The sequence below is a fragment of the Ranitomeya variabilis genome, chromosome 6, assembly GCF_051348905.1.
Source record: "Ranitomeya variabilis isolate aRanVar5 chromosome 6, aRanVar5.hap1, whole genome shotgun sequence".
In the NCBI taxonomy this organism is placed as follows: Eukaryota; Metazoa; Chordata; class Amphibia; order Anura; family Dendrobatidae; genus Ranitomeya; species Ranitomeya variabilis.
This window is the reverse complement of record NC_135237.1, coordinates 348,659,922-348,679,788: the sequence shown is the minus strand read 5'-3', so window position 1 is coordinate 348,679,788 and position 19,867 is coordinate 348,659,922. Positions and strand designations below refer to the sequence as shown.

At 44.3% G+C, this 19,867-nt stretch overlaps 1 protein-coding gene across 1 annotated transcript in view; it reads right to left on the bottom strand.

Moving 5' to 3' along the window:
* Window positions 1-2,093: 2,093 nt before the first annotated feature.
* NOL7 (nucleolar protein 7) overlaps window positions 2,094-19,867 on the bottom strand; it is a 29,418-nt gene continuing 11,644 nt past the window's right edge. The window contains exons 2-8 of the mRNA XM_077269914.1: window positions 15,734-15,794; window positions 14,824-14,882; window positions 14,536-14,576; window positions 14,054-14,108; window positions 11,143-11,264; window positions 9,869-9,946; window positions 2,094-2,420 (exon numbers count right to left, since the gene is read on the bottom strand). Coding sequence (XP_077126029.1) covers window positions 2,356-2,420; window positions 9,869-9,946; window positions 11,143-11,264; window positions 14,054-14,108; window positions 14,536-14,576; window positions 14,824-14,882; window positions 15,734-15,794 — 481 coding nt within the window. The 3' untranslated portion in view covers window positions 2,094-2,355. The remainder of the gene's footprint in view (window positions 2,421-9,868; window positions 9,947-11,142; window positions 11,265-14,053; window positions 14,109-14,535; window positions 14,577-14,823; window positions 14,883-15,733; window positions 15,795-19,867) is intronic.

The following is a 19,867-nucleotide window of genomic DNA, read 5'->3' as shown; positions in this document are numbered from 1 at the left end:
TGGGCTGCAGGACAATAGGCGAGAAGGCAGCAAGGTCCCCTTGCTCACACCAGCACATGTCCAGGCCTGTTTGAAGTTCGCCAATGACTATCTGGCTGATCCAGAGGAGACATGGGAGATGGTCATGTGGCCAGATGATACCAAAATAGAACTTTTTGTTAAAAATAATTTAAAAAATAATAAATCATGATATTCTCACCTTCCGGTGTCCCCGACAGCCTTTCCCGCTCCTCGCGATGCTCCAGGCCCAGTAATGCTTTGCGGCATGACCCCAGATGACGTAGCTGTCTCGCGAGACCGCACGTCATCACAGGTCATTTTTGCAAAGCATTATTGGGAACGGGAGCGATGCGAGGAGCGGGAAGGTGAGAATATCATGATTTTATTTTTATTTTTTTTAAACAATTATATGGCTCCCAGGGCCTGGAGGAGAGTCTCCTCTCCTCCACCCCGGGTACCAACCGCACATGATCCGCTTACTTAACGCATGGTGGGCATAGCCCCATGCGGGAAGTAAGCGGATCAATGCATTCCTATGTGTGTGGAATCGCCGCGATTCCACACTTTAATGAACATGCCTTTTTTCCCAGAATGCGATTCCGCAGCAGAAAAAAAAGCAACATGTGCACAAAAAATGCGGACTGCATTCTAAAAATAGGATGCTTTAATGTATGCGTTTTTTTGCAGTTTTATCACGTTTTTATAGCAAAAAAAACACGAAAATTCCTAAACGTGTGCACATAGCCTAAAGACAGGGATTACTGGAACCATGTTTTATGGTTTGATAAGACCAAGATAAACTTATTTGATTCAGATAATGTCAAGCATGTGTTGCGGCAACCAGGTGAGGAGTGCAAAGACAAGTGGGTCCTGCCTACTGTCAGGCATGGGGGTGGAGTGTGATGGTTTGGGGCTGCATGAGTGCTGCCGGCTGAGGGGGCTACAGTTCATTGAAGGAACCATGAATGCCCACATGTACTGTGACATACTGAAGCAGAGCATTATACCTGCAACATAAGATTCTAAACAACTCCAGGACAACCACTGTCTTGTAAAGAAACAGAGGGTAAAGGTGCTGGACTGGCCAAGCATGTCTCCAGACCTAAACCCTGTTTATCTGTGGGGCATCCTCAAACACGAGGTGGAGGAAAGCAAGATCTCTAAAATCCACCCGCTCTGTGATGTCGTCATGGAGGAGTGGAAGAGGATTTCAGTGGCAACCTGTGAATCTCTAGTGATCTCCGCGCCAAAGAGAGGAAAGTTAAAAAAATTGGGACTACACACACAATCTTGATACTTTGGGCACAACTTATCCATTTTCGCTTAGGGGTGTACTCACTTTTGTTCCCAGCAGTTTAGACACTAATGGCTGTGTTAGTTATTTAGAGAGCACACCAAACTCACACTGTTATACTAGCTGTACACTGACTACTGTATATTGCATCAAAGTGTCATATCTTCAGTGATATCCCATGAAAACATAGAATAAAATGTTTACAAAAATGTCAGGGGTGTACTCACTTTTGTGATATACTGTATTATAGTAAAGTCCACCTACTCTAGGCCAGTAAACGGGCTGCGGTCTACTGGTGAAGCCTGCAGTGCCTACAAATCCTTTCACCAGATGTAGGATGCCCTGGTTCCCACTGAACAATGCCATCATTGTCAGCAAATAATGACTTATTCAGTTGTCATATTTTCACAGAGTTGTGTTTTGTACAGAACACATACTGCGAGGCGGAATTATTAGTGCCACAAGACACAATTCAAGCTGCTTACAGCAAATCTGGCTGACAGCCTAATAAAATCCTGCAGATTGAGCAAGAAGAAAATCTAGAAGCATGTGAGCTGCCTTCAGCGCCCCATCTGCTCGGATGTGCTTAGCCGCTTATCTCTAGCGTCTGGCGAAAGGTCGGCAGCAGACAGCAATTCTATTCTCAGCCTCCATCCGCACAGGTTACTGTGGAGCAGCTCCAGGCAGACAGACCACTCAGTCACTTACCATGGCAGCTGGCAGAGGTCCTCAAAAATCTTCACTATAGGAACAGTAACATACAGATGTCTGGATGCTTTATAGTAGAAGGTACAACAAATGAACCAAAAATAGTTCGCTTTTTATATAAAAGCTGGTGACAATTTTACAAGTTTATTTCTCACAAATGAAACAGTCCAGGTAGCAGAGGCGAAGCTTCAGATGGACCAGGGCACTTGGTAAAACCTCCCTTACCAAATAGGGCATCGAATGCAGCTGCGGGTGTGCAACAGAAGTCAGGAGACCGGAACTCACAGCCACACATCACATTAGACCACGCCACAGATGAGAGTCAATAGTCACGATTCTTGTTCCTCAAAGGGTCAATGCTTCTTTTTGTCTGCCCATTTTAGATTAAACTTTGCTGCTCGCTGTTTCTCCTCTTCTCCTGCAGAAATAAAGACACATGAATGTGGGCTACAACTATGTAGAAGAAAGCAAAGGCGGCATTCACTGGATGTCCACAATGGCAATTACCTAAAAACAGAACTGCTCTCCATCTGGCAGCCATGCGGCTTGGTAATGTTGGTCTGTCCGGCAGGCACCAGCGCAGCATTTACCATAGGGAAGAAGAACGTAGGCTGCACGTTCCTACACACAGGGCCAGTACAAAGTCAAAGAACATCTACCACGCTGCTTCCACCATGTGTCTCTGTGCTTGGACAGATCGCAGGCGTATATACACCAGACGGGAGCCAAAAATGAAATGGGACATCTCCTTTGATAGCGTTATCTGTTATTAATGGATAGGGGTATTACTTTCAGAATTTGGGGGCACATGAACTGTATTAGGTGTTTCTTCAGTATGGGATAGTGAAATGCCATACCATAAGTAAGTGTCAGTAAGTGACCAGTGCTGTGTGTGAAAGGGGCTGGCTGACTTCTCATTTGCATAGCTAGGCCAGCCACCTCTACCGCATCATGGTATACATGTATATACAGAATATAGAATGGGCCCAGCTTAGCTACAGAAATAAGACCGTCGGCTTCTGTCACATGCAACATTGGTCATGGGGGAATTTCCTTATATGAAGTATAACTCCAGGTGCCCACGATCCAGAAGTAGCAGCACTTTAGAAGCAGCGCATGTTCGTTGTGTCCAAAGTGCTGCCGTCTATTGAACACAGGCAAAAATGCATGCGTTCACTTAACCGTGTGGTTTCACATGTTCAATCCATCATATGGGTGAAAAGCCGGATTACTCACCGGTAATGCTCTTTTAATGAGTCCACGACAGCACCCCACATGAGAGAGAGAGAGGGATCCGCCCATAGGAACAGGAAACCTACAGAATAAAAGGAGGCGGTCCCCTCTCCTCCTCAGTTTAGTTTACAGAGTATAAAAAGGGAACCGCAAAAGCTTTAGTATTAATTCTTATTCAGCAAAATATCTTAAAAACTCTATACAATCATTATTTGTGAATCTAAAGAAAGAGCTGTGCATAATCAGGGAGGGTTGTAAATGGGTGCTGTCGTGGACTCATTAAAAGAGCATTACCGGTGAGTAATCCGGCTTTTTACCCTTCGCCACGACAGCACCCCACATGAGAGACTTTCAGAGAGTCATTATTCGGGTGGGATTACTGTACTAAGAACAGCTCTACCGAAGGCCAAATCAGAAGATGAAGATAGATCCAGTCTATAATGGTTGTAAAAGGTAGAAGGTGTAGACCAAGTTGCGGCCTTACATATTAAATGGATCGGGACATCCGCTTGTTCCGCCCAGGAGGAAGCCATGGCTCGTGTTGAGTGCGCTTTAATACCCACTGGAGGAATCTCGCCTTTTGATGTATAGGCCAAGCAGATAGCATCTCTGATCCATCGAGATATGGTAGCTCTCGTGACCCCATGTCCTTTCTTGTGGCCCTGAAAGGAGATAAACAGAGCCCTACTCTCCCTCCATGTTTGACACCTTTCTATATAAGTCAGGATGGCTCTTCTGACATCTAAGGTGTGGAACTTATGTTGTTCAGGGGTTACAGGAGAATCAAAAAAGGAAGGGAGAAATATTTCCTGTGACCTGTGGTAGGTGGATGCTACCTTAGGGAGGTATGAGGGGTCTGGTTTTAGGACTATTCGATCATGGAATATCAGTAAGAAAGGTGGGTCTACTGATAGGGCCTGGATGTCGCTAACACGTCTGGCTGAGGTCAGGGCTACCAAGAGGGCTACTTTATATGTGAGGACATTTAGAGGTATAGAATCTAGAGGCTCAAATGGGGAGCTGGTTAAGGCCTCTAGCACTAGATTTAAATCCCACGGAGGTAGACGGGGAATATGTACCGGGTTACTTCGTTCACAAGATTTAATGAATCTGGAGACCCATCTATCAGCGGCTATATTATATCCATATAGGGCTCCTAACGCTGATATCTGGACTCTTAAGGTGTTTACCGATAGTCCTAATTCTCTACCTCTTTGTAGGAACTCTAGGATAGGTGTTATCGGAACGTGTTTAGTGAATGGTATTGTATGAAAGTTTAAGAATTTTTTCCATACCCTGCTATATATCAGGGTGGTAGATCTTTTCCTACTTAGTAGCAGGATTTTTACTAGTTGTTCTGAAAAACCCCTTGAGCTTAGTAACTGCCGCTCAAGTTCCACGCCGTCAAGTGAAGCCCTTTCACTTGCGGGTGGAAAAACGGCCCCTGGAACAGTAGTTCCCTGTCCAATGGAAGAATCCATGGCTCGCATAGACACATGCTCTGGAGGCAGGAGAACCACGGCCTCTTTGGCCAGAAGGGTGCGATGAGGATCACCCTTGCCCGTTCCCTCCTGATCTTCCTGATCACTAGCGGAATTAGAGACATTGGAGGAAAGGCGTAAGCCAGTTTGAAGTTCCAAGGATGGTGTAGGGAGTCCAGTATGTCTGGATGATCCAAGGAGTTCAGGGAAGCGAATCTTTCTACCTGTCTGTTGCCTCTTGTGGCAAATAGATCTATCTGAGGCACTCCCCATGCTTTTGTTATTAGTCGGAACACGGTTCTGTTTAAGGACCATTCTCCCTGGCGCAGCCTGTTTCGACTGAGGTAGTCCGCTTTGGTATTCTCTACTCCTCTGATGTGTAGGGCTGTTAGAGATGCCAGATGAATCTCTGCGAACTGGAAGATCTCCCCTGCGATGGTCATCAGACTTCCTGACCGTGTACCGCCCTGACGGTTTACATAGGCCACTGTGGTGGAGTTGTCTGAGAAAACTCTTACATCTGCTCCTTGAATCTGTGGAAGAAAATAATTTAAGGCTTTCCCTACTGCTGTTAATTCTTTCCAATTTGAAGAACATGATGATTCTGCCTGATTCCAGGTATCCTGGACTACATCATTTTCCATATGTGCACCCCATCCCGTAGGGCTGGCGTCGGTAGTAATTATTTTGGATGGATCTACTATCCAAGGTACGCCTCCTGAAAGGTGTCCCATATCTAGCCACCAGGATAGAGATTCTACGACATCTCTAGAGAGAGTTAGTTTACTCTCTAGGTGTCCTTTCCGTCCCTGGGCTGACAGTACTTCGTACTGTAATTGGCGGGTATGGAATTGAGCCCATGGTACAGCCGGGATACATGAGGACAATGATCCTAATAAGGACATAGCCTTTCTCAGTGTCATGTAGGGGTTTCTTATTGCTTCTGACACCTTTGACTGTATAGTCATTCTCTTTGAATGTGAGAGGAAGCTTTTTTGACTTACGGAGTCTAGCTGGATCCCTAGAAACATTTGAGTAGTGTCTGGCTTCAATCTGGACTTTTCGAAGTTGATAATCCAACCCAACTCCTGCAGGGATGAGATTGTGTTAGACAACCGCAATTTACATTGAGCCACAGAATCTCCTATCACTAAAAAGTCATCCAGGTAGGGTATTATTAAAGTGTCCCGTTGGCGTAGATGAGCCATCACTTCTAACATTACTTTTGTAAAAATGCGGGGGGCCATAGAAAGCCCAAATGGCATTGCTACATATTGAAAGTGACGAACCTGTCCCTGCAGGATGACTGCTACTCTTAGATACTGCTGGTGTTCGGTATGTATGGGAAGATGATAGTATGCATCTTTTAGGTCTATCCCGGCCATGACACACCTAGGGAACAAAAGCTTGATGGTAGAACTAATGGATTCCATTTTGAAAGTGTGGTTACGCAAAAAGGAATTTAGTTTTTTGAGGTTTATGATGGTTCTAAATGAACCATCTGGCTTATTGATCAAGAATAAAGGGGAATAGAACCCCCTCCCTTCTTGATCTCGTGGAACCTCTATCAATACTTTTTTAGATAGAAGCGACAGGATCTCTGATTCTAGAGCTTCTTGTTGTTGTTGACCTCTCGGAGATGTTACAATAAAAGAATCCCAAGGGATTCTATCAAATTCTAATTTTAATCCGTTTTCAACAATGTCCAGAATCCAAAGACTAGATGTTATCAGCTTCCATTTAGAAAATAAATATTTCAATCTACCGCCCACTTCATAATTAACGGTACTTGTTACGTTTTTGGTTATAGGATCCCGAAAACAGAGCACCTTTTTGTTTTGGATCCTTTGTCTCCCAGCGCTCCCTTTGTTCAGTAGGTTTGTTTCTGGTAAAGGGGCGTCTCCTGAAAGCTCTCCTGTAAGAGGGAAGGTACTGGTTAGGGAAGCCTTTCTTCCGCTCTCCTGCCTTATTTAAGAGCTCGTCCAGAGTTTTCCCAAATAGGAACTCACCCTGGCAGGGGATCGCACAAAGTTTTGCTTTGGCCTGTGTGTCCCCTTTCCAATTTTTCAACCAGAATGCTCGCCGGGCTGTGTTTACTAGGCCGGCTGACCTGGCTGTTAGGCGTAGCGAATCCACCGACGCATCTGCTAGAAATGCTACTGCATCTTTCATTAGAGGGATTTTCGACAGAATTTTATTTCTCGAAGCTCCACCTCTAATTTGTTCCTCCAGCTGCTCTGTCCATACTAGCAGTGACCTTGCAGTGCAGGTGCTAGAGATGGCTTGTCTGAATGCCCCCGTATTAGCCTCCCATGACCTCTTAAGTAAGGCTTCTGCCTTTCGGTCTAACGGATCAGTTAAAGTCCCTGAGTCCTCCACAGGCAAGACCGACTGTTTAGAAGTTGAAGCCACTGCAGCATCAACCTTTGGTATCTTTTGCCAGGAACTAAGTTCTTCATCACTGAAGGGGTAGCGTCTTTTAGCAGAGGATGGTAAGAATCCTCTCGTGTGTTGTTTCTCCCACTCTTTTTTAACCAGCTCTTTAATTGTGGGTATGGCGGGGAAGGACCTTCGTTTCCTTTGTCCTAACCCCGCAAACATGATGTCCTGCGCTGACTTCTTTCCCTTCTCATCTGGGCACCCCATCGTGCTCCTGACGGCTTTAATTAAACTGTCTACACTACTATTTGGTAGACAAAGGCCTCCTTCATATTCCGATGAACTTGGCTGGGACTCCTCTTCATCAGAGGATTTTTGTACTACCTCTGACTCCGAGCTTACTGGAGATCGGGACCTGCTGGGCTGACGGGTACTGGTGCTACTCGTATGCGCCAAACCCTGCATCTCTTCACGTATTATGGCTCTAACGTCAGACGGAGTCATTACGTTTTCTTCCCGTAAGGTCAATATGATGCACTCTGCACATAATCTTTTTGTGTATGAGTCCGGGAGGGGTTGTAAGCATAAGGCACATTCTTTATGTTTGGTTTTATGTGTCCTTTTCTTAGTCTAGAGGAAGGGGATACAGGAGGAACATATATCAGCATATGGGAAGAGACTCTTTTAAAAACTCACCCAGTGAAGCTGACAGGTACCGGTTCTGGAGGCGGATTCTTTGAAGAAACATCCTTCTGTTTGGTGGCAGACCGCTTTTCCTGGGATCGATCTCCACTTTTAGTGCTGCTCCTGGCGCTTGTCTCCTTACTGGGAGACCGCTCTGTTACAGGCAAGTGCGCTACATCGGCCGGTGAAGCCATACTTACACACACCGGCCGACGCTAGTGCCGCACTTTTAAATCTGGCGCCGAATCTCCTGCCTCCCCGGACCCAACCCGGAAGTGCTCCAGCGACTTCCGGGTTAGACGCGCCGCTCCTCCTTACCATGCGGCGGCTGCTGGATAAGAAGCCGGCCGCTGAGCGCGCGCGTCCTCATGGAGCCGGGCGGACCAGCGGCACCGAACCCGGACCATGGCGACGATCAGACGAGGGGGGAGGCTGCAAACAGTGGCTCCCCCGACGCTGCCTCTGGTACCGCAGCCCCTGCCGTTCCCACGGAGACCGACGCAGGCGGGGGGTGCATGGCCCCAGGAATCCTTAAACTGTAGGTACTTCGGGTTCCCCATAGAAACAGGAAACCTAAACTGAGGAGGAGAGGGGACCGCCTCCTTTTATTCTGTAGGTTTCCTGTTCCTATGGGCGGATCCCTCTCTCTCTCTCATGTGGGGTGCTGTCGTGGCGATTTCTCTTGCGGAGACGCTAGTTGATATGCTGTTGTCTGGAAAGACGTGCCTCGTGTCCGGATCCACGGGTGATCCACAGGTGTCTGGACGAATAGTGGATGTGGAATTTCTTGACATCCCATCCACTATATTGTAATATTGTGGGTTTGATGCTGCATAAATACGCACAGTCAAATCCACAGCAACTCCGGATCGTGGGCCCATATACTTCTTAGGGTGTTACATTGCTACTTTGAATGTGAATAAGAATTATTTTGAGCTGTAAAAACTCCTTTAAGAAAAACATTTGTACAAACATTTTGAAGAAAAAGTTTTCTAAAAGAGTTAAAGAAACAGATACATACACTTAACAGGGATCACTTCACAATCAAAATTTCAAAAAAACTTTAGTGCAGAACCAAAAACACACATAAAAAACATTTAAAAAGCCATAAAGGATACTACACACAAATACAGATCCATAAATAAAGGGTTAAATACCCATAAGGGGGTTGTCTCTGGGCTGGAAAAAATATGCACAAGAAATGCATAAAAAAAATACACAGCAGTATAATGCACATTAGGAGCACATTAGGTGATATCCACCTTGAGAAAGACACCACGAGTGTCGGAACGCGTGGGTCCGGGGTTCTTGGAGGCTGGACTGTATGCTGGGGCGACTCTCCGACTGCATCAGGGCCGGGGTTAAGTATTGTGTTCTACCTTATCTTGATCTCACTTCTGTGGGATCACGGCCAGGTTATCTTTTGGTACCCCAATGCACTTTTGGACCATACAGGGTCCAGTTTAGGACCCTTCGACTAGTTTATAAACATATAGACTCAGGAGCTACATTCCTTTTCCATCTGGTTATATTATATTGTGATTGGGTTTATAGTGGAGGGTCCTGCTCCTAATGTGCATTATACTGCTGTGTATTTTTTATGCATTTCTTGTGCATGTTTTTTCCAGCCCAGAGACAACCCCCTTATGGGTATTTAACCCTTTATTTATGGATCTGTATTTGTGTGTAGTATCCTTTATGGATTTTTAAATGTTTTTATGTGTGTTTTTGGTTCTGCAATAAAGCCTTTTTGAAATTTTGATTGATGTGAAGTGATCCCTATTATGTGCATGTATCTGTTTCTTTAACTCTTTGTATCCATATTGGTGACATGCACAAGGTGATCCACACTATATAGAAATTGTGTCCATATTATTCATTGTCAACAGTTGGTGCCCGCCCATTTGTTTGTTTAAAGGTTTTCAAAAAATGCACACAAAAAAAAAACACATGGTGTGAAAAAAGCTATAGAAAGCATGATAAAAACAAGAGTATGGGCATCAAATGTCTCCTGATAATCAGACTAGCCGATGGCATACATTATTACACTAGTGAACATACAGAAAGTAGGCATCTATACCACACGCACCCCAATTGGTGTCAGCGAATTGAACAGCTGGCCTTTTAATTACATCCCTTTTCCTTGAAATGGAGAGAAATTCATTAGCTGCAAAAAGAGAAACAGATACGCAATTAGGGAAAACTCACACAGGACGGAATTCTTATCCACATAGAAATGGACATAAATGGTCCTCTAAAGCAGGGGTGGGGAACCTCAGGCCCCAGGGCCATTTACGGCCCTCGATGACCTTTTATCAGGCCCCCGGGCAGATTCTCAGGGACCGCATTCTTGGGCAGGGAGGTGTAGGTTGATTGCCACCAGCTCATTAATTTCTTCTTGCTCTGTTAGAACACACACTACTACTGAACTACTACTGAACACTGAAGGGCATGCAATGAGAGATTACGTCCTGTCACCAGTGCCAGTCAGGATGTACTTTGCGGGCGGAGTTTGTACGGCCCCCCGAAGGATGGTATAAATATCCAAGTGGCCCTTGGCAGAAAAAAAGATTCCTCCCCCCTGCTCTAAAGCATAAGGACGACAGAATGATGAGCATCAACACACAACAATTAAAAGCTTTTCCACTGCTGAATTTAAAAAAAAAAAAAAGTTGTTTGTTATTTAAACTGTTTGTCTGGGATTAGAAAACATGGCTGCTTTATACCAGAAGCAGCACCACACCGATGCACAGAATTTCTGGTGCTCTTGGAAGTCAATGGATGAACTGCAATACTACAAACAACCTGAAGTCAGGTGGTGGCACTGTTCTGTAAGAAAAAAAAACAATGTTTTTCTAATCCTGGATAAGACCTTTAAGTTTTGTGAACATAACAGTTGAAAAAATAAGTAATATGCATATTAAGAGGTGATAAAAGGGGCTGACTAATACTTTTGATATTGATAGCCTATACTTAGAATAGGTCATCAATATAAGATCAATGGGGGTGCGACATGTGACAATCCCAACGATCAGCTGTCGGAGCGGAACAGCACTGCTCCATCAACTGTATAGTACCCGCGGCGGTAACTGCAGATCCTCCCCCATTCATTCAAATAGGAACGGTGTGCCATACCCGGCTACTATACAGTTGATTAAGGTACACACCTGCAGCCGACAAATACTGGCAAATGTACTGGTCGACAACTCAAAGATAGGATCCGAATAGGAGACCCCTCTGTATTGGTGGCTCACGATGCCAGATCAAGTGCAAATGGACAAAGCATCATCAAACCCTCACACCTTAAGCCGAGGACTGTGCAGACATACGTAGATAAGCCATACAGGTGTGCACAATATTCACCTGTAGTCCGATTCATGGTCTCCCCATACAACCGCTCCTGGATGAAAGATTTTGCTCTTTGCTGCAGGAAATCTTTTCCACTGTACTCATCCAACTGGACTACCTTGTAGTTATCTTGCAATCTAAGCCAAAAGAAATAGATGATCAGCGCCCTACGAGGACAGCGCCACACTATTATTAGAGAAGTAAACAGGGCTTAATCGGCAGCAGAACAGCCCGGCTGTCAGACTAAACACTTGCACGCTTCCAGTGAAACATGAGGACATTCCGCAGATCAGTGACAATGTTCTGGTTACTATGCTCGGTACAAGATACAATTTCAGATGTCAGGATAAAACTAAACCATCTTCTGCTAGTGACCTAATAACCACTTCCCATTGCGGACAATGTTTCTCTTCATCCCCGCCTTCCATAGACAGAGTCGTAGGAGGACTTGTAGTTTAAACGACGCCAATTAATTCACTATGTACTGTAATATAATGAAAGGAAAGAAAAAAAATTGGAGAAAAAAATATGCAATTCTGCCATTGTTGCTCGGGTTTCCTTTTACTGGTATTATTGGAGCAGTCAATTTACGTTTTGCTTGTTGACAAATCAAAATTTTTGGAGTTTAATTTTTTTTAAGCAGTAATGTATCAAATTGCAATTGTTTTTGGTCTTGGAAACTCTGAGACCCAACATTTTTCTTTTTTGGCAAACTTAGAAGTACAAATTACATTTTGATCGCTTTTTATTAAAATTTTTGGGGTGAGTTGAACAAAATACATTAATTCTGGCATTATTTTCTATGGCCTTTAATGTGTGGGATAAATAATGTTATCTTTACATTTCTGATCTCAAAATGTGGTAAGAACAAATATTTGTAATATGCAATAAATTATTTTTGTAATTTGCGGAATGGGATAAAGTTTTTTTTAATATTTGTTTATATTTAGTTTTTTGCAATCACTTAATCGCTTGTAAAATATACTTCTGTATTGCAGTGTATTGTAATTTTATCTCCTAGAATAAGGCAGCACTTCATGACAGTACAAAATGATAGCAGACATAGGGGCATTTAATAGGGCCTCAATTGTAAAGCCAACCCATCAGCATCACACAATCATGTCACAAGACAGAGGAGCCCACTCCTAGATGCCACGGTCGCACCTGACCATTGCACATGGCACCCAAGGAGCTAAACTACAGCGGCCACTGAAATTACAGTGGATTCCCATTGTATAATACCACTTTCTATGGAGGAGTAATGACTTAGGCTACGTTCACATTTGCGTTGTGCGCCGCAGCGTCGGCGCCGCAACGCACAACGTAAACAAAAACGCAGCAAAACGCTTGCACAACGCTGCATTTTGCGCCGCATGCGTCCTTTTTTTCATTGATTTTGGACGCAGCAAAAATGCAACTTGCTGCGTCCTCTGCGCCCGGACGCGTGCGCCGCAGTGACGCATGCGGCGCAAAACGCAAGTGCGACGCATGTCCATGCGCCCCCATGTTAAATATAGGGGCGCATGACGCATGCGGCGACGCTGCGGCGCCCGACGCTGCGGCGCAGACCGCAAATGTGAACGTAGACTTACACAAAAAGGACATGTCACTAATAGGGATGGGTGGACACCTGGATGATCGGGTCCAGGCGAACAGTTACAAAAAGTTCAGGTACTAGAACAGTACCCGGAACAAACTTCATTCATTTGAATGGGAGGGGGGGGGGGGGGGGGGGCAAAACATCCAGTGCTTGCCATGCTGTCATGTGAATGTCAGCGCGACAAACACCGCTTCTGATCGGCGGTAAAATCGTCAGTGCCTGTCAGACAGCTGCGGTTTCCACACTGTCCAGAGACAGTGCGAGTGCTCAGCTGTGATTGAAGGTATAATGTTTACCTCGAGTCACTGGTGACCGCTGATGGGACTACTGATCCCATCAGCTGATGCATGCTGCAACTAATATCAGTGAGGGCAGGAGAGGCTGATGGGAGTATTCATCAGCTGGCTCCTGCTCTGTAAGTAAATAATAATAAAAAAAAAAAAACTAGTGGGTTCCTTTGTGTTTTTGATAACCGGCCAGACACAACTCACAGCTGGGGGCTGCAATACTCAGCTTCAGCAAGACTGGTTATCAAGAATAATACAAAGGTGACATCAACCCCACAAATATGAACCTCACTTGCCACAGCTACAGGGCAAGTGGGAAGAGCCGGGTAAAGCGACAAAATATCTGTGGCCCCTTACCAGCCTGAGAATACCAGCCACCAGCTGTCTGCTTTAGCAAGGCTGGTTGTCAAAAATGATGGGGACCCCACAACGTTTTTTTTTAAAATAATTTAAATAAACAGTGTGGGGACCCCTCTATTCTTGCTAACCAGCATGGCTAATGCTGACAGTTGAAGGTTGCAGCCCCCAGCTTTGAGTTTTGCCTGGCTGGTTATCAAAAACACAGGGAAGCCCACACTTTTTATTTTTTTTATTTACTCCCATCAGCTGCTCCTGCTCTCTCTGTTATTAGCGGCAGCTGATGGGAGCAGTAGTCTCATCAGCTGACACCAGTGACCAGAGGTAAACTTTATACCTCCTATCACAGCTGCATGCTCACGCTGTTATTTGACAGCATGGGAACTGCGGATGTCTGGCTGGCAGGGATTATTTTACTGCCGATCAGAAGTGGAGTTTGCTGTGCTGGTGAAGTCCGCATTTGGTGTCCGTGCCTGAACAGTAGGTGTTCAGTACGGATGCCGAACTTTACTATTTGAGTTCGCCCATCTCTAGTCACTATGCCAAGGCATGTACACACAACATGAAACACATACTGTATACAGACTGAAATTATTGAAGTCAGGAAATTTACCACTTGGGTTTTACTTTAGGGCACATAAAATAATTTCTTGTCTTAGTAACAAACTTATAGAACTGGTACCTTTTTCGAGGTAGCAACTCCTTTTTGTGTTTCTTCTTGACACGTCCTTCATTCCCTGTCAATATGAAAATATTAAGGTTTCATTTACATACTCATTCTCTTAACAATAATAAAGTAGAATTTGAGCAAGACATTTTATAACCCTGATTCAACTTGGGACAATATTACTCAAGTATTTTTTGATTGTTTCAGCTCTAAATGCTGGGGCATCGAAATGTTCAGAGACTAGAACCTCGCTCCTCCCTGTTCAGCATTGCTGGAGAGTGATCAATCTGAAAATGTACATAGCCTGCATGCAGGAGAGGGGCACTACAGGATGGTGGAAAGCGAGGAAGACATCAATCCATATCCAATCCATCAATATTATACTATTGATTTATGTGTCAACACTTTCTACAGAGTTTGGGGGGAAGAAATAGGAAACAAGATCTGCAAAACCACATCAAACAATCATGGCAGTTATAAGTACTATTTAGTGGTACCTGCTTTATTCCGGCCTTCTAACTGTTTACTTGGTTCCTCCCTTGAAAAAGAATAAAGAATGATTACTTCTGAATTAACGATGAAACATTTATAAAGCAGGCGAGAACGAGCGGCATCCTTTGTACCGGCCTGATAGACCCCATCAGACACTGCAGTCACCTAGAATCTGCCGCTTACTTAATGATCACCCCCTTCCACTCCCAGCATAGGCATATGCCCATAATGATATTGGTCTCTTCCCTCCTACGGAAACATTTGTCCCAATGATTGCATAATAATCCATGTACCGTTTCTCTGAAGCAGAGCTGATGCTTTGCAGAACGTCGTCTGGAAGTAATTTCTTTTTCTAAAACAGGAAAACGGGAGGTTACATGAGACGACAGTATAAGGGACACAACAAAGAGCGACCTGCTGTCTGATCAGTCATGTATTCCCTACTGTATGAAGCGAGGACAGTCATTGTGGCAGGAAACACTGCGTCGCATTCAGAACTATGTAAGGTATGAGGCCTCAATAACACGTCCATGTTGCACGAATGTGTTGTATTCATTTTTTTTTTTTTATGGATACAGCACGTACGCATTTTAATCTATGCTGCTATTCACAAGTCTGAGTTTTTTCACTGAATGTACATCCATGTAAAAATCACGGAGACATGTCTGTTAGGTGATCCCTGCATGCGCTGCGGTCAACAGGAGCGAGACATGCAGCCGCGGGGACTGGAACATATTATTCAAGCAGGCCGAAGATGCGTTATTAGTAAGGATGAGCGAATAGCTTCGCCTCCCTCCTTATCCGAATAGCTGCCTTGGTAACCCGGATAACTGGAGCGCTCCCGATAATCAACTGATCGGCGCCTCAGCTGTGTGACAGTCACAACACATGCATGGAGAGGCCAACTAACAGGCTGTCCATGTATTGTGACTGTCACACAGCCGCCACACATGCAGTGCCGAACAGCTGATTATCGGGAGCGCTCCAGGTATCCGGGTTACCGAGGCAGCCATTCGGGAAGCGCTATAGCCATTCGGATAAGGAGGGAGCCAAAGCTATTTGCTCATCCCTAGTTATTAGCACTCAAGCATGCTCAGATGACACCTTATCCAAGCACACTCGCTCATCACTACACTAAACACATCTACTATAAACAGATCAGCAGAATAATATCTATTATGTTGGATTTTACAGATTTTATACCTTTTGTTCTTTGAACAGCTCTTCTTTGCGCTTCCTCTTCTCCTTCAGTAAAGCCTTTTCTCTGGTCACAAAATAGAGGGGAACAACAAGTCACATTAAAAATGTACAGATCATTGTATACACACAGTACATGGTGATGAGGCACTGCAACATCGCACATACAGATTTCAATGGAGTCGCGACTTATCAAAACATTTAGTTACAGATGGCAAGCCACATGGACATTTGTTTAAATCAGTGAAGGGGGGTTATCGATTATATGGTAATTTTCATGGCAAGGAATTACTCTGGAATTGATCTGGTCACTCTTCAGAACAATATAGTTAATGCAAATTGAGGCTAAAGAACCTGTAGCAGCAAAATTTGGGAAAACTCAAAACTTTTGGCCACAACTGTATACAGAAATAATATCCAGTCTGTATACACAGCAAACTATAAATCCCTGCCATTAGGGGCAAGCAGAGCTTTCCTTTCAGAAATACACCAGCTAACACCAAGTCCAATGTATCCTTACATTGCTACAAGTAGCCATAACACACGTTTGCGCTGCTTCTCTACAAGAAGTACAAACTTTCATCTGTAATTAACTGCACTCTTTAAAGGGAACAAGTTGGTAGATCCAGTTTAACAGCAGACATGAATTTTCATTTCATGCAGAATTTCACTTAACCCCTTCACCCCCAAGCCCGTTTTCACCTTCCTGACCAGGAAAAAATGTACAATTCTGACCACTGTCACTTTATTTGGTTATTACTCTGGAACGCTTCAACACATCCCACTAATTCGGAGATTGTTTTTTGCGACATACTGTACTTCATAATAGTGGTAAAATTTGTTTATTTGTGAAAACATCTGAAATTTAGAGAAAATTTTGCAATTTTCAATTTTTTCATTCTTATGCCCATAAACCAGAGAGATGTCAAATAAATAGTTAATAAAAAAAACCATTTCCCACATGTCTATTTTGCATCTGCATCATTTGAAACATTTGTGTTAGAAGGGTTAAAAGCTGTTCAGCAATTACTCATTCTTCCCACAACATTTACTAAACCATTTTTTTTAGGACCACATCACATTTGAAAACTTTGGGAGGACTATAACAGAAAATATCAAAAAGTGATACCATTCTAAAAACTGAACCCTTCAAAACTAAATTCAAGAAGAACAATTTCATTTTTTCCACAACACATTTATTTTAGGCCGGTTTCACACGTCAGTGATTCCGGTACATGAGGTGACAGTTTCCTCACGTACCGGAGCCACTGACACACGTAGACACATTGAAATCAATGCATCTGTGCAGATGTCATTGAGTTTTTGCGGACCGTGTCTCCGTGTGCCAAACACGGAGACATGTCAGTGTTCGTGGGAGCGCACGGATTACACGGACCCATTAAAGTCAATGGGTCCGTGTAAAACACGTACCGCACACGGACGTTGTCTGTGTGCAGTCCGTGTGCCGTGCAGGAGACAGCGCTACAGTAAGCGCTGTCCCACCCACATGGTGCTGAAGCAGCCATTCATATCTTCTCTGCAGCAGCGTTTGCTGTAGAGAAGATATGAATAATCCTTTTTTTTTTAATTGTTTCTCGTGTTTAACATAAAGATCCATGTCCTCACCCCCTGTGCGCCCGCCCGCTGTTATTAAAATACTCACCCGCCTCCCTCGCAGTGTCCTGTCCTGGCCGCAGCTTCTCCTGTATGCGGTCACGTGGGGCCGCCGATTACAGAAATGAATATGCGGCTCCACCCCTATGGGAGGTGGAGCTGCATATTCATGACTGTAATCGGCGGCCCCACGTGACCGCTCATACAGTAGAAGGTGCGGCCAGGACAGGAAGCAGCGCCAGCGAGGGAGCCGGGTGAGTATTGTAATAACAGCGGGCGGGGGCACAGGGGGTGGGGACAGGGATCTTTATGTTAAACACGAGAAACAAAAAAAAAAAGGATTATTCATATCTTCTCTACAGCAAACGCTGCTGCAGAGAAGATATGAATGGCGGCTTCAGCACCACGTGGGGGGGACAGCGCTTATCTCTAGCGCTGTCTCCTGCACGGTGCGTGTGGTACCCAGTCGGCACACGGGCGGCACACGTGTGCCGCACGTGTGCCACACTGATGTGCCACAGAAACGCACGGGCACACGGACACGGATAATTCCGGTACTGGAATTATCTGGACGTGTGGGACAGGCCTTAGCCCTTCATTTTTTATTTTCACAAGGATAAAAGGAGAAAATGGACCCCAAAATTTATTGTGCAATTTATCCCGAGTACACTAACACCCCATAAGTGGGGGACAACTACTGTTTAGGCGCATGGCAGGGCAGAAGCAGAGTTTGACTTTTTGAACATAAAAATGGCTGGAATCGAGAGCAGTCGCCATGTTGCAGTTGGAGAGCCCCCGATGTGCCTAATCCAGGGAGGTGGAGTCTGAGTCTCTTGCCATTTTGGTGGAGTTGGTATAAAATGGACCAACTCCTAAAATATATAATACATTGGGTACAGTACAATGCAGGATGTGCTGTAAAGATTTTCATTTGAGAAAGTTATGAAATGTCCTATAAATGTCGGTTCTGTTCCTGATCTAGGGATCTGGGCTTTTAGCCGAGATGAATCTGTGCTGCACCTTATGTACATGCTCAGTTGTGACCAGGGCTGTGGAGTCGGAAGTCAGGGAAATTAAGGAGTCAGAGTCGCAAGTTTGGCTTACAGACTCCACAGCCCTAGCCTAAACAGTGGAAATCCCCACAACTGACCCCATTTTGGAAAACCGACTCCTCAAGGAATTTATCTACACATGTGGTGAGCACCTTGAACACACAGGTGCTTCACAGAATTTTTCAACGTTGAACTGTGAAAATGAATGAAAAGCTCAGAAAAGAAGAAGCACCATATTGGAGTTCAGATTTTGCTGGAGCGATTTGAGGGTGTTGTGACCCACTGGGAGAGCCCCTGAGGTACCAGAGCAGCAGAACCCCCCATAAGTGACCCCATTTTACAAACTACACTTCTCACGGAATTCATCTAGGGGTGCAGTGATCATATTGACAACACATTTACTCACCATTAGGGAGTGAAAAAAATTAATTTACATTTTTACCACTAAAATGTTGTTTTAGCCACAGATTTTACATTTTCATAAGGGAAAATGGGTAAAAAAGGCATCAAAATTTGTTGCACAATTTCTGCAGAAATGCCCCATAAGTGCCTGTACAGTACTGCTTAGCCATACAGACAGATTCGGGAGGAAAGGAGCGCTATTTGCCTCCTGGAGGGCAGATTTTACTAGCGTAGTTTGTGGACTCCACTGCTCTTGGCAGGGGATTGTTCATGACTTGTATATATACTGCATTGGTCAGGAAGTCCTTCCCAATCATGACATATCTATAATGTAAATATCAGGAAGGGGTTAAAGGGAATCTGTCACCAGGTTCTTGCCATCTAATTTTAGAGCAACATGACAGACAGGAACCCAGATTTCATATGTTTGGTGTAGTTTAGATAAAACAGTGATTATATCAGAGGATTATAACTAGCAGAATAGTAAACCTGCTGACAAGTACTGTAGTTCTCCATATACTTGAGCTGTATATAACCTGCCCCAGCACTGATTGGCACTTTTCTGCCTATGCACAGTGCACACAGAAAGCTGCCAATCAGTGGTGTGGTTTATACAGAGCTCAGAATTTAGACAACTAGTAGATCTGAAGTAGGTAAAACTGTAGCAAGCAGCCCAGTGACACATTGCTGGAATCAGGGTCTCTACTCCTACATTATACAGATCTCAGATGGGGTAGAAAAACCTGGCGACAAAATCCCTTTAAGTATGGTTAAATCAACAACGTTCAACCTACAATATGAGCACACTACAGAACTGAAAGTATGTATACTACTGTGGATTTGCGGTCCTGTAAAAAAGTTAGCCCTTTTCACCGATGTGTATCAGACAATTCTGATCTGATATACAAGAGAAAAAAAAAAGGATTGCTTTCTAGATAGAAGTTAATAAAAATGAAGCAGCGCATTCTAAAAAAAATGCAAGTAAGTAACCTATCTTACTTAATGGGTGCATAAATGATGAACAAAATCTTCAACATAAAAAAACTCACCAAAAGCTCACTGTGAGAATGTA